Source organism: Pristiophorus japonicus, unplaced genomic scaffold (assembly GCF_044704955.1).
Source record: "Pristiophorus japonicus isolate sPriJap1 unplaced genomic scaffold, sPriJap1.hap1 HAP1_SCAFFOLD_117, whole genome shotgun sequence".
NCBI classification, from domain to species: Eukaryota; Metazoa; Chordata; class Chondrichthyes; family Pristiophoridae; genus Pristiophorus; species Pristiophorus japonicus.
In genome coordinates this window covers 695,670-723,245 of record NW_027250831.1, presented here as the reverse complement: position 1 = coordinate 723,245, position 27,576 = coordinate 695,670, and the positions used below count along the sequence as shown (strand labels likewise).

The 27,576-nt window shown below is 46.9% G+C and overlaps 1 protein-coding gene across 1 annotated transcript; it reads left to right on the top strand.

Annotated features, from left to right (window-relative positions):
• The first annotated feature begins 2,441 nt into the window (after window positions 1-2,441).
• Window positions 2,442-4,592, top strand: LOC139242012 (probable G-protein coupled receptor 139). The gene is made up of 2 exons (XM_070870146.1): window positions 2,442-2,511; window positions 3,688-4,592. Exons 1-2 carry the CDS (start codon window positions 2,442-2,444, stop codon window positions 4,590-4,592), a joined length of 975 nt encoding a protein of 324 aa, XP_070726247.1.
• The last annotated feature ends 22,984 nt before the right edge of the window (window positions 4,593-27,576 follow it).

The window sequence follows — 27,576 nt, the reverse complement described above, 5'->3', positions numbered from 1 at the left end:
TCATTAATGTTAGAGTAGGGTCACCTCCAGTAATGTTGCATTAGTCACATTACTACTACTGTTATACAAGTGTCAATATTGTTATGTTTGGATTATCACCAGCAATGTTAGAGCACAGTCATCACCTTTAACTTTGGAACAGAGTCACCACCAGCAATGTTAGAGTACGAACAACGTAGGCCAAGGTGCAGCCAATGAGCTTACGGAGCCCAGAGGATCCGAGGGCCCAGGTACAGCACAGGCCTGGCCATAATGCAATATGATTTAGACGAAGGAATTGAATGTAATATCTCCTCGTTTGCAGATGACACTAAGCTGGGTTTCAGTGCGAGCTGCGAGGAGGAAGTTAGGAGGCTGCAGGGGAATTGCACAGGTTAAGTGAATGGGCGAATGCATTGCAGTTGCAGTATAATGTGGAGCAGTGTGAGGGTATCCACTTTTTTGTTGGCAAAAACAGGAAGGCAGATTATTAAAATTGGAGGTGGGTGTCTTCGTACATAGTCATTGAAGGTAGGCATGCAGGTACAACAGTAAGTAAAGAAAGCAAATGGCTTGTTGGCCTTCACAGCGAGGGGATTTTAGTATAGGTGCAAGGAGGTTTTACCGCAGTTGAACAGGGCCTTGGTGAGAAATACTTTGAATATGATGTGTAGTTTTGAGGAAGGACATTATTGCTATTGCGACAGTGCAGCGCAGGTTCACCAGACTGATTCCTGGGATGGCAGGTCTGACATATAAAGAAAGATTAGATCGACTGGGATTATATTCGCTGGAATTTAGAAGAATGAGAGGCAATCTCATAGAAACATATAAAATGCAGACGGGATTGGACAGGTTAGATACAGGATGTATGTTGCTAATTTTGGGGAAGTCCAGAACCAGGGGTCACAGTGGAAGCATAAGTGGTAAGCCATTTTGAAACGTGATGAGGAGAAACTTCTCCAATCAGAGAATTGTGAAGCTGTGGAATTTTCTACGACAGAAAGTTGTTGAGGCCAGTTCGTTAGATATATGCAAATGGGAGTTAGATGTGGCCCTTACGGCTAAAGGATCAAGGGGTATGGAGAGATAGCATGAATAGGGTACTGAAGTTGCATGATCAGCCATGATCATATTGAAGGATGGTGCAGGCTCGAAGGATGTATGGCTAACTCCTGCACTTACTTGCTATGTTTCTATGCTTCCATGTGTAAGCACTGGGTCCGTGCAGCAGATTAGGTCTCCAGTCGCCCTGGTTAAACCCTTGCTATTGGATAAAGGCCTAGCTCTGTCATGCCCGCGTGGTGGCTGTTGTGCAACGGTCACCACACCTTAAAAAAATCCACGCACATGTATCTTCCACCCCGTCAACTGGAGTTGAGGACGGGAACATCGTGTCCTTCACTGAAACATCTGTGAACTCTCGTGAAAGAAAGTCATGCACATTCGGTGTACCGCCTATGATGAAGATAGCGTAGGGGCAACATCAATAATGCTAGAGTCCGGTCACCACCATGAATGTAATACTTGGTTCACTACCTCTAATGTTGGAGTAGATTCAACACCAGTAATCTCAGAGTAGAGTCAGCATCAATAATGTTGTAGTTGTGTCACCATGAAGAATGCTAGACTAGCGTAAATATCACTAATGTTAGATTAGGAGCAATAACTTTCCTGTCAGTGTAGAATCTACACCATTAAAGTTAAAGTAAATCTCCGCCAGTAATGGAAATGAAGAATCATCACCATTAATGTTAGATTAGGGACACCACTAGTAATGTTAGCTTAGAATCATCACGAGTAATGTCAGAGTAGGGTTAACACCAGTAATGTTAGACTAGTTATATCACCAGTAATGTTGTATTAGGTTCAATACCCGTAATGTTAGCGCAGGGTCACTCTCATTAATTTTACAGTTGAGTCACCACCAGTAATGTTAGAGTAAGGTCACAACAAGCAATGTTAGGGTAGCCACACCTACCAGTGATGTTACAGTACGGTCGCCATCAGTCATATTAGAATCACAACCAGTAATTTTAGAATAGTTTCATCTCCATTAATGTTAGTATAGGCACTCACCAGCAATGTTCAAGCCCACTCATGCTCACAATGTTAATTATGTACAACTTTCACTGAAGTAATATGGGGCCGCAAGAACCTAATGCTGAATCCGGGAGGGATCATCCCTAGGGGAAGTTCCCTCTGGATTCATTTTCCTTTCATTGATTTAATGGACGGAGTTTCACTTACGGAGTTGTACGATTTCCCGATTAGCATCCAGCTGCGATGGAGTGGAAAATCTAGTTTTGTTTGTTAAGTGACTGGATCTAATGGCAATTATTGTACAAACTGGTTTTCTCACAGGGGCAGCGATTGTCCTATAAAGGGCGAGCGTTAACGGATCTCAGAGGAACTGCAGTCAGAATCGTGAAGCCGGACAGCAGTCATATATTCTTCCAAAAATGGTACGACCAACAATTCTGAAGTTTAGGGACATTTACTATCCTTTCCTCGCAACATTCGGTGTTCCCGGTAAGTCAATATGCCCTGTTGCCTCATAGCTTTTGACAACTTCACTGTTAATGAATATAACAGATTCCGAGAATTTCTTCATTGCAGTCATTGATCCACTGGGAGAAGTCGGTGAATATCAGATGGAATTCTCCCCGTCCGCGCGGCCACTGAGTTGCTGTTCTGGCTGCTGGCGTGTTGGTGCCGGGAGCTCAACCTTGCTCCGTACACTGAGGGAGGGCGAGGCTGATGCCGCGGCCACTGTAACAGTACATAGATCGCTACAGCTTAGTAGACATATAATCATGCAATATGTGCCTTTGTGCCGACAGATTTGGCAGATGGAATATAATGTTGGAAATTGTGAGGCCATGCACTTTGGCCGAACAAATCAAAGAGCAAGTTATTTTTTAAATGGAGAAAGTTTGCAAAGTGCTGCAGTACAGCGGGACCAAGGAGTACTTTGCACGAAACACAAAAGGGTAGTATGCAGGAAGAGCAAGTGATCAGGAAGACAAATGGTATATTGGCCTTTATTGCAAAGAGGATGGAGTATAAAAGCAGGAAAGTCTTACTACAGCTATATAAGGTACTATGAGGCCACACCTGGAATACTGCGTGCAGTTTTGGTTTCCATATTTCCGAATCGATATACTTCTTTCGATGCAGTTCGGAGAAGGTTCATTAGGTTGTTTCCGGGGATGAGGGGGTTTGACTTAGGAGAAAGATTGAGTATGTTGAGTCTCTACTCATTGGAATTCAAAAGAATTAGAGGTGACCTAATCGAAACGTATAAGATTATGAGGGGGCTTGACAAGGTGGATGCAGAAGGACGTTTCCACTGATGGGAGAGGCTAGAAGTAGAGGGCACAATCTTAGAATAAGGGGTCGCCCATTTAAAACAGAGATGCGGAGAAATGTCTTTTCTCAGCTGGTTCTAAATCTGCGGAATTCGCTTCCTCAGATAGCTGTAGAAGCTGGAATTTTGAATAAATTTGAGAGAGAATTAAACAGTTTCTTAAACCATAAGGGCTAATGGGTTATGGGGAGCGAGAGGGGAAGTGGAGCTTTGTCCATGATCGGATCACCCATAATCTTATTGAATTGCGGAGCAGGCTCGAAGGGCCGTACGGCCTACTCCTGTTCCTATCTCCTATTTTCTATGTTCTTATGACCTCTTTTCCCGCTCTCTTATAGCGAACCTACTGACAATCGTGATCCTCTTCCGAGGAAACTGCGGCCTTTCCAAATCTGTCTCTGTCTACATGGGGGCCATGGCAACAGCAGATCTACTGGTCATGATCTTCAATGTAATAATGCATCACATTTGTGCATATCACTTTCCACATTCCTTCCTTTCCTACACCGCCGTTTGTAAATTTATTATTTACATTAATTCTACCAGCCTGAATCTGTCGGTGTGGTATACAGTCTTGTTCACAGTTGACCGATTTGTATCTATATGTTGTCAAAAGTTTAAAACGAAGTATTGCACAGTGAGAAAGGCAGCCGCGGTTATAACAACGGCCTCTGTCCTGATCTATTTTCAGAGCCTTCCATTTTTGTTTGCATATAAATTTGAACGAATAATTCACAATATTCATTGGGGATGTCTCCCCAGAATTGACTTCTTTACTTCGCCTGCAGGCGTCGGATTCTCATGGCTGCAAAGTGCATTAGCGCCATGGATTCCGTTTGCACTGACATTGCTGTTTAATTGTTTGACAGTCAGACGTATTTTAGTGGCCAGTAGAGCCCGCAGTAGACTCCGGGGTCACAGTAGTGAGAATCAGAGTGATCCCGAGATGGAGAACCGCAGAAAATCTATTATTTTATTGTTCAGTGTATCGGGCAGTTTGATGGTGTTGTGGCTAACAGCTATGGTTAGTTTTTTAACGACCGGATTGACAAATACCGCGCATTACCGTGGTGATTATACAGCTCCTGCCTACATCGCCACAGAAACCGGATATATGCTCATATATTTGAGTTCATGCACAAACACGTGTATCTATGCAGTTACTCAAACTAAATTCAGGGACGAGCTGAAAAAGGTGGTGAAATCTCCTTGTACATTGATTCTGCTACTGGTTAAAAAATAAAGAATGGAAACAAAGTATCCTATCTAAACTAGAGCTAAATTGTAATCTGTTTTCCAGTTGAGAATGGCCTTCTTTCTTTTCGGATGAAAATAGTTTGTTTTTGTGATAATGATCATGTATCAGAAAACATTTCACCCATGTTGCGCCGTATTTGTGTTGCCTGCTGCTTTCCCCGGCTGAACATTATCGATTCCCGCTGAAGCAGCTTTCTTTCCGTTCGAGATTCAAAGAGATTTTGTATAAATGCAAGCTGATGTTTTAGACTAAGTGATAAGATGGTGCTTTCTATGACTCGTCAAAAGATGCTTTATCAGCTATAACAAGATTCACAAATTGCTTAATTATCAAAGCCACATAAAACAAACTAAACACTGGGGTTCATTTCTAAGGGTGATAGAATGGAAAACAGAGCAGTTGTCTTGAAATGCACTAAACGTGTTTAGACCATACTTGGATTACTGTGCCGAGCAATGGTCTCCATCTTTAAAAAATGGTATACAAGCATTCTACAAGGTTCGAAAACGACTGATGGAGAAGGTAGGAACCTGACTCCTCAATGTAGCCTTAGACATCTTTGTACACAGCAATTTGCTAAACATCTCAACTGGTCATCACAATGTTGAAATTTCGAACAGAGGAATTAACCATTCACCCAACAAGTTCTCGTCGGCGTTTACCAAACACACTAAAAATATGTTCAATCACTTTATCGGCTCTGTCTCAACATCCCTTAAACCTACATTTCTTTATCGATATTCTCAATTTAATCTTGAATATTGATATATTTTCTGACTCTGTTAATGCCACTATGCCACAACTCTCCCTGTGAAGAGAGTTCTCCTACTATCAGCTTTCACTTACTTACAATGATTCTGTAATGTATGGAATATGTTTACAGATGGCACAACGAATGGAAGCATACTGCTTGTACCTGCCCTGTCCATTCCTGTCTTAAATAAAATCACATTCGTACTACGGGAAAAAAATATATCAGCCTGGTATCAACACACAATCTAGTCAAAGTTAGAAAAGTGCAGCCAAAATTGTTTATTCATACTTTCCTTTTTGGAGATGGTTGTGTCCTTGCTTATCCTGAACAATGAGAAGAATGTATTTGGTAGCTTCATCCCCCCAAAAAAATCAGGACATTCAAGGTCAGATTCCAGTCAAACACGCCCAGACCCCGGATCCATTGATAGGTCGCCAAAAAGGTCTGCTTTGGCTTCTATGAGAACTTTGGTGCTTCATGATCTTATGATATTGGGGCGCGGGGGGGGCGGGGGGGAGTATTGCGGTCCGAGGCTTCCTTCGGACGAACACATCCAACCCGAAACAAATCTACAAAACTGTTGCTCCAGGAGAAACATATGACACCTTTCTATGGCCTTCATTCACTGTGTATGCAGATATGACTGTCACGTACATATATGTATGTCGCTATGACGTGGGCATGCACCAAAATAACTATCTTGTATTCTCATTGAAAAACATGCGAGTTCCCATTACTATCAATGAGAATAACCCCTAAAATAAGAAACACAGCACGACATTTTTTTTAAAATTCACAGACTTAACATTCATTGCAATTAAATGTAATTAAATGTTTTAAAAACATTTTTTGATTTTTAACGTGGTTTAATAAGGTTAAAATAATTTTACCTTGATGGATAGGGATTTTAACATAAAAATGAATGATTAAATTATCTATGTTTTAAAATTGTTACGCTGGTAAAAGTAAGTTGTGCACCTGCTTTTACCAGACGTAAAAGTTTGAAGGAGATTCGCTGGGCATGAATTGTGCAAACAGCCCAACATCCGGCGCGTAGATATCGTTCTCCCTGGATGCGTTCTCTCTGTTAGAGAAATTTTGACAGATCGAAAAAGCCGGTTTTCGGCGCATGCACATTGCACCCCGAAATATGACTTTTGCGAGGCCGCTTCGGGTCCATGCAAAATTCGCATGGACCCCACGAGACCGAAATTATCGGTCCATTGCTGTATGTGCAGAAATAATGTGTGGTGATTGAAGCAACCAGCATGTGATATTCATGAAGAATCTGTCCTGAGGAACGGTTCCAATACATGTTCAATCACGCTGATAACATCACTGCAGGAAATGGTTAAAGCCTCTCGAGAGAGTGAGGAATGTGTAAAAGCCAAAGGTGAAGATCTGCGTAAATGTCGAGAGAGATATATGATTAGGATGAGAAGTTGTTTCGTGATAGCCTAAAGTATTCCAATGTCAACAGAGGAGGCACAGACTACCCTGAACTGTGATAATGTTTTATTGTATTGGTTTCTCTTTATCTTGCAGCGATGTCAATCTTTAGCCTTTGCATGTTAAGTGTAATTACCTCTAACATGCCACGAGGCTGATGGGTCAAGGCTGACTGCAGGATGAAGGACTAAGAGATTGTAAAAAAGACATGTCTTTGAAAGCAGATTCATAAATCTCAGAGAAAGGTAATCATTTGAGAAAGTGTGGGATGGAGTTGGTCTGCAAGCGAAAACATCTGGGCAAACATCATCATTTGAATAGATATTAATGATACATAAACAAAACAAGACTCATAGTTCAATGTTTTACTTGGTAGGATTGTAATTATATTGATCAAGAGTGAAACTATCGATAACCTAACGAGCTAAGATTAAAGAGAAACTAAAGAACTAAAGGACGGTGTCCGATTAAAAGCAAAGGCATACAAAGCGGCCAAAATATTGCGAGGACAGAAGATTTGGAAGCTTTTAAAAGTGAGCAAAGAATGATTAAAAATGATTAAGTAAGTGAAGATAGAATATGAATGTAAACTGGGACAACATATAAAAACAGATAACAAGAGTTTCCGTTGGTATATAAAAAGAAAAAGAATGGCTAAGGTAAATGTTCATCCCTTAGAGGGCAAGAGAGGTGAATTAGTAACGGGGAATATGGAGATGGCAGAATCATTAAACAAGTATTTTGTAGCAGTTTTTACGGTAGGCAACAATAACAATATTCCATCAGTGGATATTCAAGCGTCTATAGGGCGAGTGTCTGAGTGTGGGGAGAAACTTAACACAATCATAATCACAAAAGTGGTGGTAATCAGTAAGATAATGGAACGAAAGACAGGAAAATCCCCTGGACTTGATGGCTTGCATCCTAGGTTTTTAAGAGAAGTAGCGGCAGGGAATGTGGATGCATTGATTGTAATTTAGCAAAATTTCCTGGATTCTGGGGAAGTTCCAGCAGATTGGATAACTGCAAATGGAACGCCCCTATTCAAAAAAGGAGGCAGCCAAAAAGCAGGAAGCCATACACGAGTTAGCTTAACAATTGTGGTTGGGAACATTTTGGAATCCATTAATAAAGAAGCAGTAGCAACACATTTGGAGAAGTATAATTTGGTCAGGCTGAGTCAGCATGGATTTATGGAGGGGAAGTCATGTTTGACAAATTTGCTGGAATTTTTGAGGATGTAAGGAACAGAGTGGATAAAGGGGAACCAGTGGATGTGATGCATTTGGACTTCCAGAAGGCATTTGACAAGGTGCCACACAAAAGATTACTGCACAGGATAAAAGCTGACAGTGTTGGGGGTAATATTTTAGCATGATTGAAGATTGACTCACAACAGAAAACAGAGAGTCGGGAAAAATTGTTAATTCTCTGGTTGGCAATCAGTTATGAGTTGGATGACGCAGGGATCAGTGCTGGTACACCAACTATTATACATCTATATTAATGACTTGCAAGAAGAGACTGAGAGTAACTTAGCCAAGTTTTCTGACGATACAAAAATGGGCGGAAAAGCAACATTAAAACATATAAACGGACATAGACCGGCTAAGTGAGTGGGCAAACATTTGCAGATGCCGTATAATGTTGGAAAGTGTGAGCTCATGCAATTTGGCAGAAAAAAAACAAAGAGCAAGTTATTTTTTAGATGGAGAAAGATTGCAAAATGCTAAAGTACAGCGGGAACTGGGGGTACTAGTGCATTAAACACAAAAGGATAATATGCAGGTATAGCAATTGATAAGGAAGTCCAATGGAATCTTGGCATTTATTGCAAAGGGGATGGTGTATAAAAGCGGGGAAGTCTTGTTACAGCTGTACAGGGTATTGGTGAGGTCACATCTCGAATACTGCGTGCATATTTGGTTTCCATATTTACGAAAGGATATACTTGCTGTGGAGGAAGTTCAGAGAAGTTCACTCGGTTGATCCCGGGAATGCTTTTGTTGACTTATGAGGAAAGTTTGAGTAGCTTGGGCCTCGACTCATTGGAATTCGAAAAGAATGAGAGGTGATCTTATCGAAACGTATAAAATTATGAGGGGGCCTGACAAGGTGTATCCAGCGAGGATGTTTCCACTCGTGCGGGATACTCGAACGAGAGGGCATGATCTTAGAATAAGGATCCGCCCATTTAGAACTGAGATGAGGAGACATTTCTTCTCCCAGAGGGTTGTGAATCTGTGGAATTCGGTACATCAGAGAGCTATGGAAGCTGGAACATTAAATGTACTTGATACAGAAATAGACAGTTTCTTAAATGAAAAGGAGGTAAGGGGTTATTAGGAGTGGGCAGGGAAGTGGAGCTGAGTCCATGATCAGATCAGCCATGATCTTATTGAATGGCACAGTAGGCTCGTTGGGCTTTATGGCCTACCTCTGCTCCTATTTCTTATGTTCTAATAATATTGCTCTGCCAATGGAGAAAAACAGCTTTTTTAGCAAGAAAACTATTTTGATTGATAACAGATATGTAAATTAATTCTCTTTACGTTGCGTTGAATTTTAACGATTATATAATTATGTAATAAAGAATTGTGTGGTGGGAAAGTGAGCGCAATTTAAAGAAAATAGCTGTTTGTAATGACTATTAGACATTTTAAAAGCATAAGATATTCAGCTCAGAACGGTGACACATTTCAGTCATCAAGCAACAATCATCAAAAGTGGATGTTCTTTGCACCTTTTAAGTCTGTGTTTAAGTACCATTGTATGTACTGCCTGCTCAACATACCTATACCACCTCACTTCAACGTTGTTGCAAACCTTCCTCTAACAATAGCCTTCGTACTTTAAATGTCAATCGGGTTCATTGAATAATTGTGATTAAGTGGACACTTGACCCGTCGCACTTTAACGTCCCACTTGATCCTGAGATTCTCCAAAAGTCAAAATCCACATGGTTGCAGGCCTCCGTGAATCTAAGGCTCTGCCAGTCCGGCTGGCATCCAGCTCCGGGGAAAAGTGCGATTGCGTTCAGGGCAGTTTTGTGCTATAGGTACATTCTCATTGAACGTGCAACAATAATTAACCCCAACTGGCTGCAGGCAGTTTTAATTCCGTCGGGCAGCGATGCATCTGCACACAGCTGCCATCATGAGAAGCCGAGGTACAATTGATAATATCATCCAATGTGTACAGTTATAATATAAATCTAAATTTACCTTTACATTATCATGTCACACTGCGTCCCATACATTCATTAGCCCTCTTTGTACTTAAAAGTTTACGTGTTGCCTTGACTTCCTCTATTTCTACTGAATGAATTAATGTCGTGCCCTGACAGTCCCGTTTCCTCGATTTGTTATTAAACAGTGAAATTCTTTCCAAGTCCTCTATTTCTAAATATATGGTTTATCTGCCACACCATGTCCCTATTGCTAACAAACCAGCTGCAGCATTCCTCTAATGCCCCTCCTTATTTCTACTTAAATTTTGCTGCGTTCCAAGAATTTTTCCATTCTTTATTTTTATTTAAACAATCACTGTGTTCCCCTTATCGCACTTGACTTCTGCCTGAAATTAAACAGTCACTCTGTTCCCCCGGCTACCCCCACTCTCTATTTCTATTTAAGTACTCACTTTGCTCCCCTGACCTTCCCAGCTCTCACCAACACCCTGTATAGTTGTAGCAGGACGTCTGTACATTTAAACTCTATCCCTCTTGCAATAAAGGACAATATTCAATTTGCCTTCTTAATCACTTGTTGTACATGCATACTATCTTTTTGTGTTTCATGCACAAGGACCTCCTTGTCCCTTTGTACTACAGCACTTTGTAATTTTTCTCGATTTAAATTATAATTTGCTTTTGTATGTGTTTTTGCTAATGTGGATAATCTCACTTTTTCCGACTTTATAATCCATCTGCAAAATTCTTGCCCATTCGCTTAGCATGTCTATCGCTTTGCAGCTTTTTTGTGTCCTCCACACAATTTGCTTTCCCAACCATCTTTGTATCATCAGCAAACTTGGCTACATTACACTCGGTCCCTTCATTGAAATCATTAATATAGATTTTGAATAGTTGAGGCCCCAGAAACAATCGATGCAGCAGCCCACTCGTTACTGTTTGCCAACCGGATAATGACTCATTTATCCCGACCCTCTTTTTTCTGTTAGTTAGCCAATCCTCTATCCATGTTAATATATTAGCCATAATCCCGTGAACTTTTATCGTGAGCAGCAACCTTTTATGTAGCACTTTGTCAAATGCCTTCTGGAAGTTCAATTACAATGCACCCACTGGTCCCCCTTTATCCACCCTGCTTGTTACATCCTCAAAAAACTCCAGCAAGTTTGCCAAACATGAGTTCCCTTTCATAAAACCATGCTTTCTCTGCTTGATTGATTCTTGATTTTCAAAATGTCCAGCTACTGCTTCCTTAATAGAATTCTCAAGAATATTCCCAACGACAGATGTTAGGCCAACTGGTCTATAGTTTCCTGCTTTCGATCTGCCTCCTTTTGTAAATAGGGGTGCATTACATTTGCGATATTCCAATCCGCTTGGACCTCCACAGAATCCAGGGAATTTTTGTAAATTACAAACAATCCATCAACTATCTCTGCATCCTCTTTTTTTTAGGACACTAGGATGCAAGCATCAGTTCCAGGGGACTTGTCTACCTTTGGACACATCATTTTACCGAGTGCTACTTCTTTAGTGACAGTGATTGTATTAAGTTCCTCCCTACCTATAGACCCTTCATTATTCACTATTGCAATATTTTACTGTCTTCGACCGTGAAGAAAATTTGGCAGATGGACTATAATGCTGGAAAGTATGAGCTCATGCACTTTGGCAGAAAAAAGAATCAAAGACCAAGTTATTATTGAAATGGAGAAAGATTGCATGCGGGATCTGCGGGCACTTGTGCATGACACAGAAAAGGATAGTGTGCAGGTGCAGGAAATGATCAGGAATGCAACAGACTTCTTGGCCTTTGTTGCAAACGGGATGCAGTATAACAGCAGGGAAGTCTTGCTATGGTGAGGCAACACCTGTAATAGTGCGTGAAGTTTTTGTTTCCATATTTAGGAAAGGATATACTTGCTTTGTAGCCAGCTGAGAGAAGGTTCACTAGTTTGATTCCGCGGATGTCGGGTTTGAATTATAAGGAAACCTTGAGTCGGCTGGGCCTTTACTCATTGGAATTCAGTTTAGTAAAAACAAACGTCGGTCCCCTGCAGTCAAAATCAGGGAAAGTCATAACTGGGAACAAACAAAATGCAGACCAATTGAACAAGTACTTTGCTTCGCTATTCACTAAGGAGGACACAACAACCTTCCAGATATAAAACGGGTCAGAAGCTCTAGTAAGAAGGAGGAAATGAGGGAAATCATTATTAGTCGGGAAATTGTGTTGGGTAAATTGATGGGAGTGAAGGTACTCTAATACGGCCTGATTTCACTGCCGAGGAGAATGGCTATCAGGCAGCAGAATATCTGTTCCACTGAAGCGTTGTGAGAGTTTGTAGAAAACCACATGGTGCTTGGCCTGTTGAAGGGGAGGTTCAGCGTAGATGTGACAGACTACATGAGATAAGATATTATTCTCAGATCAAGACATGGCAGAAGCATCGCAAAATCAAACGCCGAATGCTGTGGTGTGTGAATGATGAAATCTGTTGACCAGTTATTAACTACCAGCTAACTAATTCATGCAAAACTGATTTGTGCTTAATAATTTGCATTTTAATGAGCTCAAAATTTATTTAACACTGAAGGCGAAAAATTTGCGGGCTTTACGCCACCCATGACCATCAGAAAATGGCAATAAAGTGGCCACCAACTGGTGGCAGATTCCACGGTGCCCTCTATTGTCGTTGTTCCCGTAGCATATTAGCAATACTTGTTTTAATATTTGTATTAATACTTTGCAGTATTAGGGCCATTGCTTTTCTTTATATATCTATAAATGACATGGACTTGGATATGGGTGTACAATTTCAATGTTTATTGATTATACAGTACTTGGCAATGTAATAATAGTGAGCAGGAATGCAGCAGATTCAGGAGGATGTAGACAGTCTGTGAAATGGGCAGACACATAGCAAATGCAGTTTAGTATAGAGTAGTGTGAGATGATGCACTTTGGGAGTAACAATATAGAGAGGCCGTTTAATCTAAATTGTACTATTTTGAGCGGGAGTGAAAGAGCAGAGGGACCTGTGGATGCATTTCACAAATCCTTGATAGTATCATGGCAAATTGATAAAGCGGTTTAGGAGATGGAATCCTTGGCTTTGTAAATAGGGCCATGCAATACAACAACAAGCAAGTTATGACAAAACATTTACAAATCACTGGTTAGGCCTTGGCTTGTGCATTGTGTATATTTCTGGGCATCATACTTTGGGGAAGGATGTAACAGCCTTGGAGAGTTTGCAAAGGAGGTTTACCAGGGATGAGGAACTTCAGTTATGTGCAGAGATTGGAGAAGCTGGGAATGTTTTTCTTAGAGCTGAGAAGTTTAAAGGGAGAACTAATAGAGTTATTCAAAATTATGACGGGTCGTGTTGGAGCAAGTAATGAGAATCTGTTTCCTCTGGCAAATGGGCCAATAATCAGAGAACATATTTAAAATAATTGCTAAAAGAATTAGAGGAAAACGAGAATTGTTTTCACATAGAGGTGTGTTAAGGTCTGTAACGCAATATCTGAAAGGGTCGTTGAATCATATTCCATCGGAACTTTCAAAAGGCTATAGGACATGTACTTGAAGAGGACTAATTTGCAGGTTTATAGGAATAAAGCTGGGCTGAAGGACTAAATAGGACTGCTCAGTCAAAGAGCCAGCGCAGTCATAATGAACTGAATCACGTCCTCTGATTCTAAAGAATCACAGAACAGTGTGCACAGGCTCGAGTCTCTGCAGGCTATTACAGGTTTTGAAGATCTTCCCATAGTGAGAAAGTTTGAAGGCACTCTCATCAATGTGAGTTCCCTGGTGGGTCCGCAGGAGGGATGGATAAACAAAACGATCTTACACACGGTGCAGGTGAACGGCCACTCCCCACTATGAAGTTGCTGGTGTGTGGTCAGATTCCCCAGTGTGTTTAAAGTGCTTCCCACAGTCAGAATAAGTAAATGGTCTCTTATCAGCATGAACAAGCTGGCGGTGCTTCAGTTCCCCAGAGCATATAAATCTCTTCCCAAAGTCGGAACGTGTAAGTGCTCTCTCATCAGTGGGAACTCATTGGTGGATCAGCAGGGTAGAAGACAGAGTGAATCCCTTCGCACACAGGGAAAAATATGAACTCTCTGTAGTGTAGTTAGGTTCCTCAAGTGTTGAAAGCCTTTCCCACTGTCAGAACAGTTAAACGGTCTCTCATCAGTGCGAACTCGCTGGTCTCTCATGAAATGGGATGGATAACCAAAGCCCATTCCACACCTGGAGCAGGAAAACGGACTGTCCCTGATGTGACTGCGCGGATGATGCTCCGACACAGACGAGAACCTGATTCCCTTCCCACCGTGCCCAGTGTGCCGGTGCACGTGTGTCACCAGTTCAGGCGATCGGCTGAAGCCACGTACACACAGGAACACGTGTGCAGTTTGTTCATGCTGCAATCGCTGCTGTCCCCTTCCATGTGCAAAGGCTGGTCATAATTAGGTCCTGATGGATCGAGCAAGTCTGTAAGATCTTAACCTGATTTTTGGTTCTGAGCTTTCCATCTGCAAATGTTCCACTGCTAAAACCCTGACACCCAGGTCTCGTTGCACCTCCCCTTTTCCTAATCTGTCGCCATTCAGATAATAGTCTGTCTCTCTGTTTTTACCACCAAAGTGGATAACCTCACATTTATCCACATTATACTTCATCTGCCATGCATTTGCCTACTCACCTAACCTATCCAAGTCACTCCGCAGCCTCATATCATCCTCCTCGCAGCTCACACTGTCACCCGCAAATTTGGAGTTACTACATTTAATCCCCTCTTCGAAATCTTTAATGTGCAATGTAAACAGCTGGGGCCCCAGCACTGATCCCTGCGTTACCCCACTAGTCACTGCCTGCCATTCTGAAAAATACCCATTTACACCTACTCTTTGCTTCCTGTCTGACAACCAGTTCTCAATCCACGTCAGCACACTATCCCCCAATCCCATGTGCTTTAAATTTGCACATTAATCGTATCACAGTATCAGGTCACATTTATCTCACTCCCACTGCTGGTGTGTCTCTGTATCACATAACAGTCTCATCTTGATCTCACTTCCCCTGTTGGTTTCTCACTGCCATCATCATAGGCAGTCCCTCGGATTCGAGGAAAACTTTCTTCCACTCCAAAAATGAGTCCTTAGCTGACGGAACAGTCCATTACGAGATCCACAGCCTGTGTCACAGGTAGGACTGAGAGTCGGTGAGGGAAGGAGTGGCTGAGACTGGTTTATCATATGATCTTTCCGCTGCCTGCGCTTGATTTCTGAATGCTCTCGGCGACGAGACTCGAGGTACTCAGTACCATCCCGGATGCACTTTCTCCATTTCGGGTGGTCTTTGTCCAGGGACTCCCACGTGTCAGTGAGGATGTTGCATTTTTCAGGGAGCCGTTGAAAGTGCCCTTGCAACGTTTCCTCTGCCCACCGTTGGCTCGTTTGCCATGAAGGAGCTCCGAGTAGAGCGCTTGCATTGGGAGTCTTGTTTCTGGCATGCGAACTTTGTGGCCTGCCCAGTGGAGTGGATTAAGTGTGGTCAGTGCTTCAATGCTGGGGATGTTGTCCTGATCGGGAAAGGTGATATTGGTGGGCCTGTCCTCCGAGTCGATTGTAGGATCTTGCGGAGACATTGTTGGTAGTATTTCTCCTGCGAATTATGGTGTGTGCTGTACATGGTCCTTATTTCTGATCCAAACAGGAGGGCGGGAATTAAAACAGCCCTTTAGACCACGAGCTTGGTGGCAGGTTTGAGGGTCTGGTCTTCAAAAGCTCTTTTCGTCAGGCGGCCGAAGGCTGCACTCGCGCACTGGAGCCAGCATTGAATCTCGTCGTCAATGCCTATTCTGGTTTATAGCAGCTCCCGAGGTATGGGAAATGGTCCAAGTTTTCCAGGGCCGCGCCGTGGAACTTAATAATTGTGGGCAGTGCTGTGTGGCGAGGAGAGGTTGGTGGAGGACCGCTGCCTAATGAATTTTTAGAGCAAGGCCCATGCATTCACACGTCTCAGTCATGCATTTGGGGGTGGGGCTTACAAGGAAAGGTAATACACATTAAATGGTCGGACTCTGAGTAACATAGAAAACATAGATACATAGAAAACAGGTGCAGGATTAGGCCATTCCGCCCTCGAGCCTGCACCGCCATTCAATTAGTGCATGGCGGAACATGCAACACCATTCTTGTTTTCTAGCCATACCCCTTGATCCCCCTAGTAGTAAGGAGTACATCTAACTCCTTTTTGAATATATTTAGTGAATTGGCCTCAACAACATTCTGTGGTAGAGAATTCCACAGGTTCCCCACTCTCTGGGTGAAGAAGTTTCTCCTAATCTCGGTCCTAAATGGCTTACCCCTTATCCTTAGACTGTGACCCCTTGTTCTGGACTTCCCCAACATCGGGAACATTCTTCCTGCATCTAACCTGTCTCAACCCATCAGAATTTGAAACATTTCTGTGAGATCCCCTCTCAATCTTCAGAACTCCAGTGAATACAAGCCCAGTTGATCCAGTCTTTCTTGATATCTCAGTCCCGCCATCTCGGGAATCAGTCTGGTGAATCTTCGGTGCACTCCCTCCATAGCAAGAATGTCCTTCCTCAAGTTAGAAGACCAAAACAGTACACAAAATTCCAGGTGTGGCCTCACCAAGGCCCTGTACAACTGTAGCAATACCTCCCTGCCCCTGTACTCAAATCCCCTCGCTATGAAGGCCAACATGCCATTCGCTTTCTTAACCGCCTGCTGTACCTGCATGCCAACCTTCAATGACTGATGTACCATGATACCCAGGTCTCGTTGCACCTCCCCTTTTCCTAATCTGTCAGCATTCAGATAATAGTCTGTCTCTCTGTTTTTACCAGCAAAGTGGACAACTCACATTTATCCACATTATACTTCATCTGCCATGCATTTGCCCACTCACCTAACCTATCCAAGTCGCTCTGCAGCCTCATAGCATCCTCCTCGCAGCTCACACTGCCAACCAGCTTAGTGTCATCAGCAAAGTTGGAGATACTACATTTAATCCCCTCGTCTAAATCATGAATATACAGTGTAAACAGTTGGGGCCCCAGCACAGAACCTTGCTGTACGCCACTAGTCACCTCCTGCCATTCTGAAAATTCCGCATATACTCCTACTGTTTGCTTCCTGTCTGACAACCAGTTCTCAATCCATGTCAGCACACTACCCCCAATCCCATGTGCTTTAACTTTGCACATTATTCTCTTGTGTGGGACCTTGTCGAAAGCCTTCTGAAAGTCCAAATATACCAAATCAACTGGTTCTTTCTTGTCCACTCTACTGGAAACATCCTCAAAAAATTCCAGAAGATTTGTCAAGCATGATTTCCCTTTCACAATTCCATGTTGACTTGGACCTATCATATCACCTCTTTCCAAATGCACTGCGATGACATCCTTAATAATTGATTCCATCATTTTACCCAATACCGATGTCAGGCTGACTGGTCTATAATTCCCTGTTATCTCTCTCCCTCCTTTTTTTAAAGGTGGGATTACATTGCCTAACCTCCACTCCATAGGAACTGATCCAGAGTCAGTGGAATGTTGGAAAATGACGGTCAATGCATCCACTATTTCCAAGGACACCTCCTTAAGTACTCTGGGATACAGTCCATCAGACCCTGGAGATTTATCGGCCTTAAATCCCATCAATTTCTCCAACAGAATTTCCCGACTAATAATGATTTCCCTCAGTTCCTCCTCTTTACTCGACCCTCCGACCCCTTTTATATCCAAAAGGTTGTTTGTGTCCTCCTCAGTGACTACCGAACCAAAGTACCTGTTCAATTGGTCCGCCATTTCTTTGTTTCACGTTATGACGTCTCCTGATTCTGACTGGAGGGGACCTACGTTTGTCTTTACTAACCTTTTACTCTTTACATATCTATAGAAACATTTGCAATCCGTCTTAATGTTCCCTGCAAGCATCTTCTCGTACTCCATTTTCCCTGCCCTAATCAAACCCTTTATTCTCCTCTGCTGAGTTCTAAATTTCTCCCAGTCCCTGGGTTCGCTGCTTTTTCTGCCCAATTTATATGCCACTTCCTTGGCTTTAATACTATCCCTGATTTCCCTTGATAGCCACGGTTGAGCCACCTTCCCTTTTTTATTTTTACACCAGACAGGAATGTACAATTGTTGTAGTTCATCCATGCGGTCTCTAAATGTCTGCCATTGCCCATCCACAGTCAACCCCTTCAGTATCATTCGCCAATCTATCCTAGCCAATTCACGCCTCATACCTACAAAGTTACCCTTCTTTAAGTTCTGGATCATGGTCTCTGAATTAACTGTTTCATTCTCCATCCTAATGCAGAATTCCACCATATTATGGTCACTTTTCCCCAAGGGTTCTCGCACAACGAGATTGCTAATTAATCCTCTCTCATTACACAACACCCAGTCTAACATGGCCTCCCCCCTAGTTGGTTCCTCGACATATTGGTCTAAAAAACCATCCCTTTTGCACTCCAGGAAATCCTCCTCCACGGTATTGCTTCCAGTTTGGTTAACCCAATCTATGTGCATATTAATGTCACCCATTATAACTGCTGCACCTTTATTGCACGCACCTCTAATTTCATGTTTGATGCCCTCCCCAACATCGCTACTACTGTTTGGAGGTCTGTACACGACTCCCACTAACGTTTTTTGCCCTTTAATATTCTGCAGCTCTACCCATATAGATCCAAGCTAATGTCCTTCCGAACTATTGCCTTAATTTCCTCCTTAACCAGCAATGCTCCCCCACCTCCTTTTCCTTTTATTCTATCTTTCCTGAATGTTGAATACCACTGGATGTTGAGTTCCCAGCCCTGATCATCCTGGAGCCACGTCTCCGTAATCCCAATCACATCATATTTGTTAACCTCTATTTGCACAGTTAATTCATCCACCTTATAGCGGATACTCCTTGCATTGAGGCACGAAGCCTTTTTCCTTTTAGGATTTTGCTGTACAGTGGCCCTTTTCGTTCTTTGCCTTGGGTTTCTCTGCCCTCACTTTTCCTCATCTACTTTCTGTCTTTTGCTTTTGCCTCCTTTTTGTTTCCCTCTGTCTCCCTGCATTGGTTCCCATCCCCCTGCCATATTAGTTTAAATCTTCCCCAACAGCGCAAGCAAACACTCCTCCGAGGACATTGGTTCCGGTCCTGCCCAGGTGCAGACCGTCCGGTTTGTTCTGGTCCCACCTCCCCCAGAACCGGTTTCAATGCCCCAGGAATTTGAATCCATCCCTGCTGCACCACTGCTCAAGCCACGTATTCATCTGCGCTATCCTGTGATTCCTACTCTGACTATCACGTGATCCTTCCAACAACTCCCAGCTCCAGTGTGGCGGTATCGGACACAAAGGAACCTCGCTAAAAGGCAACCCCGTTTGTCCGCTGGCCGGCAGCAACAGACACAGGTCTCGTACACCAGCGACAGATGAGAATGGAGAGATGGTAAGCTTGTCCAGGATGACTGTAGACCATAGGTGACCAGCTCCTAGAGGCATTGGGGGCATATCCCAACAGCTGGCCAGAGTCTCCGGTACATCAATTGGATGACGGAGGTCCTGGACCCGGAACGCGACACTCCACTCCTAGTTTCGGCAGCTCGCCCCAATCCCAATGACACATGCGCATCAGTAGAAAGATCGTGTTCCTGGATACGAGAATGTTCCCACTTTGTTTCCCTCGGCTCTTCCTTCATCCCTCCAATTGAGGCATCGCCTGCGGTGCTCCTGGAAAAGGCGGCTTGGAGCGAGGAGGGGAAGGGTTAGAGATGGGGAGAAACATAGAAACATAGAAAATAGATGCAGGATTAGGCCATTTGGCACTTCGAGCCTGCACCGCCATTCAATGAGTTCATGGCTGAACATGTAACTTCAGTACCCCATTCCTGCTTTCTCACCATACCCCTTGATTCCCCGAGTAGTAAGGACTACATCTAATTCCTTGTTGAATATATTTAGTGAATTGACCTCAACAAATTCCTGTGGTAGAGAATTCCACAGGTTCACCACTCTCTGGGTGAAGAAGTTTCTCCTCATCTCGGTCCTAAATGGCTTACCCCTAATCCTTAGACTGTGACCCCTGGTTCTAGACATCCCCAACATCGGCACATTCTTGCTGCATCTAACCTGTCTAGAACCGTCAGAATTTAATATGATTCTCTGAGATCTCCTCTCATTCTTCTGAACTCCAGTGAATACAAGCCCAGTTGATCCAGTCTTTCTTGATATCACAGTCCCGCCATCACGGGAATCAGTCTGGTGAACCTTCGCTGCACTCCCTCAATAGAAAGAATATCCTTCCTCAAGTTAGGAGACCAAAACTGTAAACAATACTCCGGGTGTGGCCACACTAAGGCCCTGTACAACTGTAGTAACACATCCCTGTCCCTGTACTCAAATCCCCTCGCTATGAAGGCCAACATGCCATTTGCCTTTTTAACCGACTGCTGTACCTGCAAGCCAACCTTCAATGACTGATGTACCATGACACCCAGATCTCGTTGCACCTCCCCTTTTCCTAATCTGTCTCCATTCAGATAATAGGCTGTCTCGCTGTTTTTACCACCAAATTGGATAACCTCACATTTATCCACATTATATTTGGTGATAAAAACAGAGAGACAGACTATTATCTGAATGGTGACAGATTAGGAAAAGGGAAGGTGCAACGAGAATTGGTGTAATGGTACATCAGTCATTGAAGATTGGCATGCAGGTGCAGCAGACGGTTAAGAAAGCAAATGGCTTGTTGGCCTTTATAGCGAGGTGATTTGAGTACAGGGGCAGGGAGGTTTTGCTACAGTTGTACAGAACCTTGGTGAGGCCACACCTGGAGTATTGTGTAAAGTTTTGGTCTCCTAACTTGAGGAAGGACATTCTTGCTATTGAGGGAGTCCAGCGAAGATTCACCAGACTGATTCCCGGGATGTTGGGACTGACCTATCAAGAATGACTGGATCAACAGGGCTTGTATTCACTGGAGTTCAGAAAAATGAGAGGGGACCTCATAGAACGTTTAAAATTCTGACGGGGTTAGACAGGTTAGATGCAAGAAGAATGTTCCCAATGTTGGGGAAATTCAGAACCAGGGGTCACAGTCTGAGGATAAGGGGTAAGCCATTTAGGACCGAGATGAGGAGAAACGTCTACACCCAGAGAGTGGTTAACCTGTGGAATTTTCTACCACAGAAAGTAATTGAGGCCAATTCACTAAATATATTCAAAAGGGAGTTAGATGAAGTCCTTCCTACTCGGGGGATCAAGGGGTATGGCGAGAAAGCAGGAAGGGGGTACTGAAGTTTCCTGTTCAGCCATGAACTTATTGAATGGCGCTGCAGGCTAGAAGGGCTGAATGTCCTGCTCCTGCACCTATTTTCTATGTTTCTATGTTTGTATGTTTCTATGTAACTGCATCTGCCATGCATTTGCCTGCTCACCTAACCTATCCAAGTCACTCTGCAGCCTCATAGCATCCTCCTCACAACTCACACTGCCACCCAGCTTAGTGTCATCCGCAAATTTGGAGATACTACTTTTAATCCCTCCATCCAAATCATTAATGTACAATGTAAATAGCTGGGGCCCCAGCACAGAACCTTGCGGTACACAACTAGTCATCTCCTGCCATTCTGAAAAGTTCCCATTTACTCCTACTCTTTGCTTCCTGTCTGACAACCAGTTCTCAATCCACGTCAGCACACTACCCCCAATCCCATGTGTTTAAACTTTGCACATTAATCTCTTGTGTGGGAACTTGTCGAAAGCCTTCTGAAAGTCCAAATATACCACATCAACTGGTTTTCCTCTTGTCCACTCTACTGGAAACATCCTCAAAAAATTCCAGAATATTTGTCAAGCATGATTTCCCTTTCACAAATCGATGCTGACTTGGACCTATCATGTCACCTCTTTCCAAATGCGCTGCTGTGACATCTTTAATAATTGATTCCATCATTTTACCCACTACCGATATCAGGCTGACCGATCAATAATTCCCTGTTTTCTCTCTCCCTCCTTTTTTAAAAAGTGCGGTTACATTGGCTACCCTCCACTCGATAGGAACTGATGCAGTCAATGGAATGTTTGAAAATAACTGTCAATGCATCCATTATTTCTAAGGCCACCTCCTTCAGAAGTCTGGTATGCAGTACATCAGGCCCTGCTGATTTATCGGGCTTCAACCCCATCAATTTCCCCAACACAATTTCCCGACTAATAAGGATTTCCCTCAGTACCTCCTTCTTACTAGACCCTCTGCCCCTTTTATATCCGGAAGGTTGTTTGTATCCTCCTTAGTGAATACCAAACCAACGTACTTATTCAATTGGTCTGTCCGCACACCCTCACTCCATCCCTGTCCTGGCCGTTCTGAGGCCCACACTCCCTCCCTCCCTCCAGGTCCTGGGGGTATTGAGGCCCACGCTCCCTCCCTCCCTAGCCTGGAGGTACTGAGGCCCGCACTCACTCCCTCACTGCCCTACATGTACTGAGGCCCACACACCCTCCCTCCCTCCCTGCTCTGAATGTACTGAAGACCACACCGTCAACCTCTCTGCCCTGGGGTTACTGAGGCAATCACTCCCTCCCTGCCCTCGAGGTACTGAAGCACACACTCCCTCCTGCCCTGCCCTCGGGGTCTTGAGGCCCACTCTCCCTCCCTCCTCATTGCTGTGGGGGTACTGAGGTCCACACTGCCTCCCTCTCTCCGGGTACTGAGGCCCACACTCATTCCCTCCCTGCCCTAGAGGTACTGAGGCCCACACATCCTCCCACCATGCCCTGGGGGTACTGAGGCCCACACTCCCACCCTCCCTCCCTGTCCTGGGTGTGCTGAGGCCGACACTCTCTCCCTGTCCCGCGGGTATTGAGGCCCACATCCCTCCCTCCCCGCCCTGGTGATACTGAGGTCCAAACTCTCTCCCTCCCTGCTCTAGGGGTACTAGTCGCACACTCCCTCTTTGCACTCAGGGTACTGAGGCCCAATCACCCTCCCTCCCATCCCTGGGGGTCCAGAGGCCCACACTCACTGCCGCCCCCACTGCCCTGGGGGTACTGAGGCGCCTACTCCCTCCCTCACAGCCCTGGGGTTCAAGAGGACCAGTCTCACTCGCTCACTGCACTTGGGGTCCTGAGGCCCACTCTCACTCCTACCCTGCCGTATAGCTACTGAGGCCCACACTCACTCTCTCTCTGCACTGGGGGTCCTGAGGCACACTATCACTCACTCCCTCCCTGCACTGGGGATACTGAGGCCCACACTCCCTCCCTCACCGCCCTGGAGTACTGAGGCCCATACTCCCTCACACTCTGACCTGGGGCTACGGAGCCCCTCACTCCCTCTCTGCCATGGGGGTCCTGAGGCCCACACTCCATCCCTCACTGCCCTGGGGTACTGAGGCCCATACTCTCTCACACTCTGACCAAGGGCTACTGAGGCCTGCACTCCCTGTCTCCCTGTCCTGGTGGTACTGAGGCCCACACTCCATCTCTCCCTACGCTGAGATTTCTGAGGCCCACGCTCACTCACTGCCCTGGGGGACCTGAAGCCCACACTCCCACCCTCCTTCACTCTCATGGAGGTACTGATGCCCGCACACCCTCCCTGCCCTCAGCGTGCTGAGACCCACACACCATCCCTCCCTCCTTCGCTGTCCTGGGAGTACTGAGACCCACACTCATTCCTTCCCTTTCCTGGGGGTACTGAGTACAAACTCCCTCCCTCCCTGCCTCGGGGTACTGAGGCCCACACTCCCTCCCTCAATGTCCTGGTGTTGCTGAGGCAGACACACCCTCACTTCCTGCACTGGTGGTACTGAGACCCAAACTCCCTCCCACCATGCCCTCGGGGTACTGAGGCCCACACTCCCTCCTTCGCTGCCGTGGGGGTACTGAGGCCCACATTCACTGCCTCCCTCCCTGTCCTGGGGGTACTGAGGCAAACACTCACTCCCTCCCTCCCTGTCCTGGGGGTACTGATGCCCACACACCCTCACTCCCTGCCCTGGGGGTACTGAGGCCCACTCTCCCTCCCTCCCTGACCTGGGGGACTGAGGCCCATGCTCACTCCCTCACTCCCTGCCCTGGGGGTACTAAGGCCCACACTCCCTCCCTATATACCCTGGGGGTACTGAGGCCCAAGCTCCTTCACTCCCTACCTTGGGAGGACTGAGGCCCACGCTCCCTCCCTCCCTGGAATTGTGGTACTGAGGCCAGCACACCCTCCCTCCCTCACTGCCCTGTGGGTACAGAGGCCCACACTCCCTCTCTCCCTGCCTTGGGGGTATTGAGGCCCACAATCCCTACCTCTGGGGACTGTGGCCCACATTCCCTCCCTACCTGCCCGAAGGCTATTGAGGTCCACTCTCCCTGCCCTGTGGGTACTGAAGCCCACACTTCCCCACTCCCTCCCTGCCCTGAGTGTACTGAGGCCCACACTCGCTCCGTCCCTGCCTTGGGGGAACTGAGGCCCACGCTCCCTGCCCTGGGGAACTGAGGACCACTCTCCCTCCTTCCCTGCCCTCGGAGAACTGAGGCTCACACTCCCTCCTTCCCTGCCCTGGGGGTACTGAGGACCACACACCCACTCTCTCCCTTGCCCTGGAGGTACTGAGGCCCATATTCGTTCCGTCCCAGTACTGGAGGTGCTGAGGCACACATTCGCTCCCTCCCTGCCCTGGAGGTACTGAGACCCAAACTCCGTTGCTCCCTGCCCTCGGGGTACTGAATCCCACACATCCTGCCTGCTGCCCTCGTGGGACTGAGGCCCAAATTTCCTCCCTGCTTGCCCTGGGGGTTCTGAGGCCCACAATCCCACCCTCCCTATCCTCGGGAAACTGAGGCCCACACTCCCTCCCTCCCTGCACTGGGGGTCCTGAGGCTCACGCTCACTGCCTTCCTGCCCTGGAGGTACTGAGGCCCACACTCCCTCCCACCCTCCCTGCCCTGGGGGTACTGAGGCACACACTCTCCAACTCACTGCCCTGGGTGTACTGAGGTCCACACTCCCTCCCTGCCCTCAGCGTATTGAGTCCCAAACTCTCTCACTCGCTGCCCTGGTGGTACTGAGGCCCATTCTCCCACCCTCCCTGCCCTGCGGGTAGTGAGGCCTAGACTTCCTCCCTCACTGCCCTGGGGGTACTGAGGCCCACACTCCCTCCCTGCCCTGTGGGTATTGAGGCTCACACTCTCTCTCTCCCTCCCTGGGGGAACATAGGCCCACACCCCCTCCCTATCTGGGCATACTGAGGCCCATACTCCCTTTCTCCCTCCCTGGCGATACTGTGGATCACACTCCCTCCCTCCCTGCCTTGGTGGTACTGAGGCCAACTCTCTCGCTCTGCCCTTGGGGTACTGAGGCCCACACTCTCTCCCTCCATCCCTGCCCTGAGGGTACGGAGGGCCACACTCTCTCCCTCCCTCCCTCCCTGGAGGTACTGAGGCCCTAACTCCCTCTCTGGAGGTACTGAAGCCCTCACTCCCTCCCGACGCTGAGGGAGCGGAGGCCCACACTCACTCCCTCCCTCCTGGAGGTACTGAGGCCCTCACTCCCTCCCTGCGCAGGAGGTACTGAGGCCCACACTCACTCCCTCCCTGCCCTGGTGGTACTGAGGCCCACACTGCATGCCCTGGTAGTACTGAGGCCTCATGCCCTCTCTTCCTCCCTGCCTTGGGGATAATGAGGCACACAAAACCTCCCTCCTTGTCTTCGGTATACTGAGGCCCACGCTCTCTCCCTCCCTCCCAGCCGTGGGTGTACTGAGGCCCACACTCGCTTCCTACACAGGAGGTACTGAGGCCCAGACGCCCTACCTCCCTGCCCTGGGGTTATGAGGCCCGCACTCCATCCCTCCCTCCCTGCCCTGGGGGTACTGAGGCCCCTACTCCCTCCCTCCCTGCCCTGGGGTTACTGAGGCCCACTCTCCCTCCCTACCTCCCTATCCTTGGAGTAATGAGGCCCACACTCCCTCCATCCCTCCCTGCCCTGGGGGTATTGAGGCCCACACTCACTCCCCCCTGCCCTGGGAGTACTGAGGCCCACACTCGCTCACTCACTGCCCTGGAGGTACTGAGGCCCACACACCCTCCCTCCCTGCCATGGGGGTACTGAAGCCCACAGACTCTCCCTCCCTGCCATGGAGGTACTGAGGCCGTGTCTCCCAGCCTCCCCGCCCTGGGGATACTGAGGCCCACACTCCCTCGCTCCTTGCCCTGCGGGTCCTGAAGCCCACAATCCCTCACTACATGCCCTGGGTGTCCAGAGGTCCACACTCCCTCCCTGCATGCCCTAGATGTACTGAGGCCCACATCCCTCGTTCCCTGCCCTGGAGGGACTGAGGCCCACACTCCCTCCCTCACTGCCCTGGAGATACTGAGGCCCACACTCCATCCCTCCATGCACTGGGTGCATTGATGCCCACACTCCCTCCCTCCCTGCCCTTGGAGTATTGAGGCCCACACTCCCTCCCTCCCTGCCCTCGGAGTACTGAGGCCCACACTCCCTCCCTCCATGCCCTCGGTGTACTTAGGCCCACATTCCCTCCCTCCATGCGCTGGGTGTAGTGAGACACCCATCCCTCGCTCCCTGCCCTGGAGTTACTGAGGCTCACACTCACTCCCTCCATGCACTGGGTGCACTGATGCCCACAGTCCCTCACTCCCTGCCCTTGGGGTATTGAGGCACACACTCCCTCCCTCGCTGCCCTGGGGGTACTGAGGACCACACTCCTTCCCTGACTTGGGTGTATTGAGGCGCACACTCCCTCCTTGCCCTGGGTGTAGTGAGGCCCACACTCCCTCCCTCACTGCCCCGGGGGTACTGAGGACCACACTCCTTCTCTGCCCTGGATGTATTGAGGCGCACCCTCCCTCCCTGCCCTGGGAGTACTGAGGTCCACACTCACTCCCTCAATGCCTTGGTGCTCCTGAAGCTAACGCTCCATCATACTCTCCCTGGAGGTACTGAGGCCCTCACTTCCTCCCAGTCCTCGAACCCCCCTCTGGCTACTGAGGCCAACACTCCCACCTTCCTCCCTGCCCTGGGGTACTGAGGCCCACACTCCCTCACTCCTGGTGGTGTTGGGTCCCATACTTACTCCGTCCCTGTCCTCGTGGATCTGAGGCCCACAATACCTCCGTCTCTGCCCTAAGGGCACTGAGGCCCACACTCGAACCCCCCTCTCTGTACTGAGGCCCACACTCCCTCCGTCCTCCTTGCCCTGGGTGTTCTGAGGCCCACACTCCCTCCCTGCATGCCCTGGGTATACTGAGGCCCACATCCCTCCCTCACTGCACTGGAGGTATTGAGGCCCGCACTCCCTCCCTCACTGCCCTGGAGATACTGCGGCCCACACTCCCTCCCTCCATGCACTAGGTGCACTGAGGCCAACACTCCCTCCCTCCCTGCCCTTGGGGTATTGAGGCCAACACTCCCTCCCTCCCTGCCCTGGGGGTACTGAGGCCCACACTCCCTCCATGCACTGGGTGTACTGAGGCCCACCCTCGCTCCCTGCCCTGGGGATA

Bases quoted from the DNA above. Each gene is read 5' to 3' on its own strand.
- LOC139242012 (XM_070870146.1), top strand. From the start codon at position 2,442: ATGGTACGACCAACAATTCTGAAGTTTAGGGACATTTACTATCCTTTC. The intron at 2,512-3,687 runs GTAAGTCAATAT...GCTCTCTTATAG, and splicing joins CGCAACATTCGGTGTTCCCG to CGAACCTACTGACAATCGTG.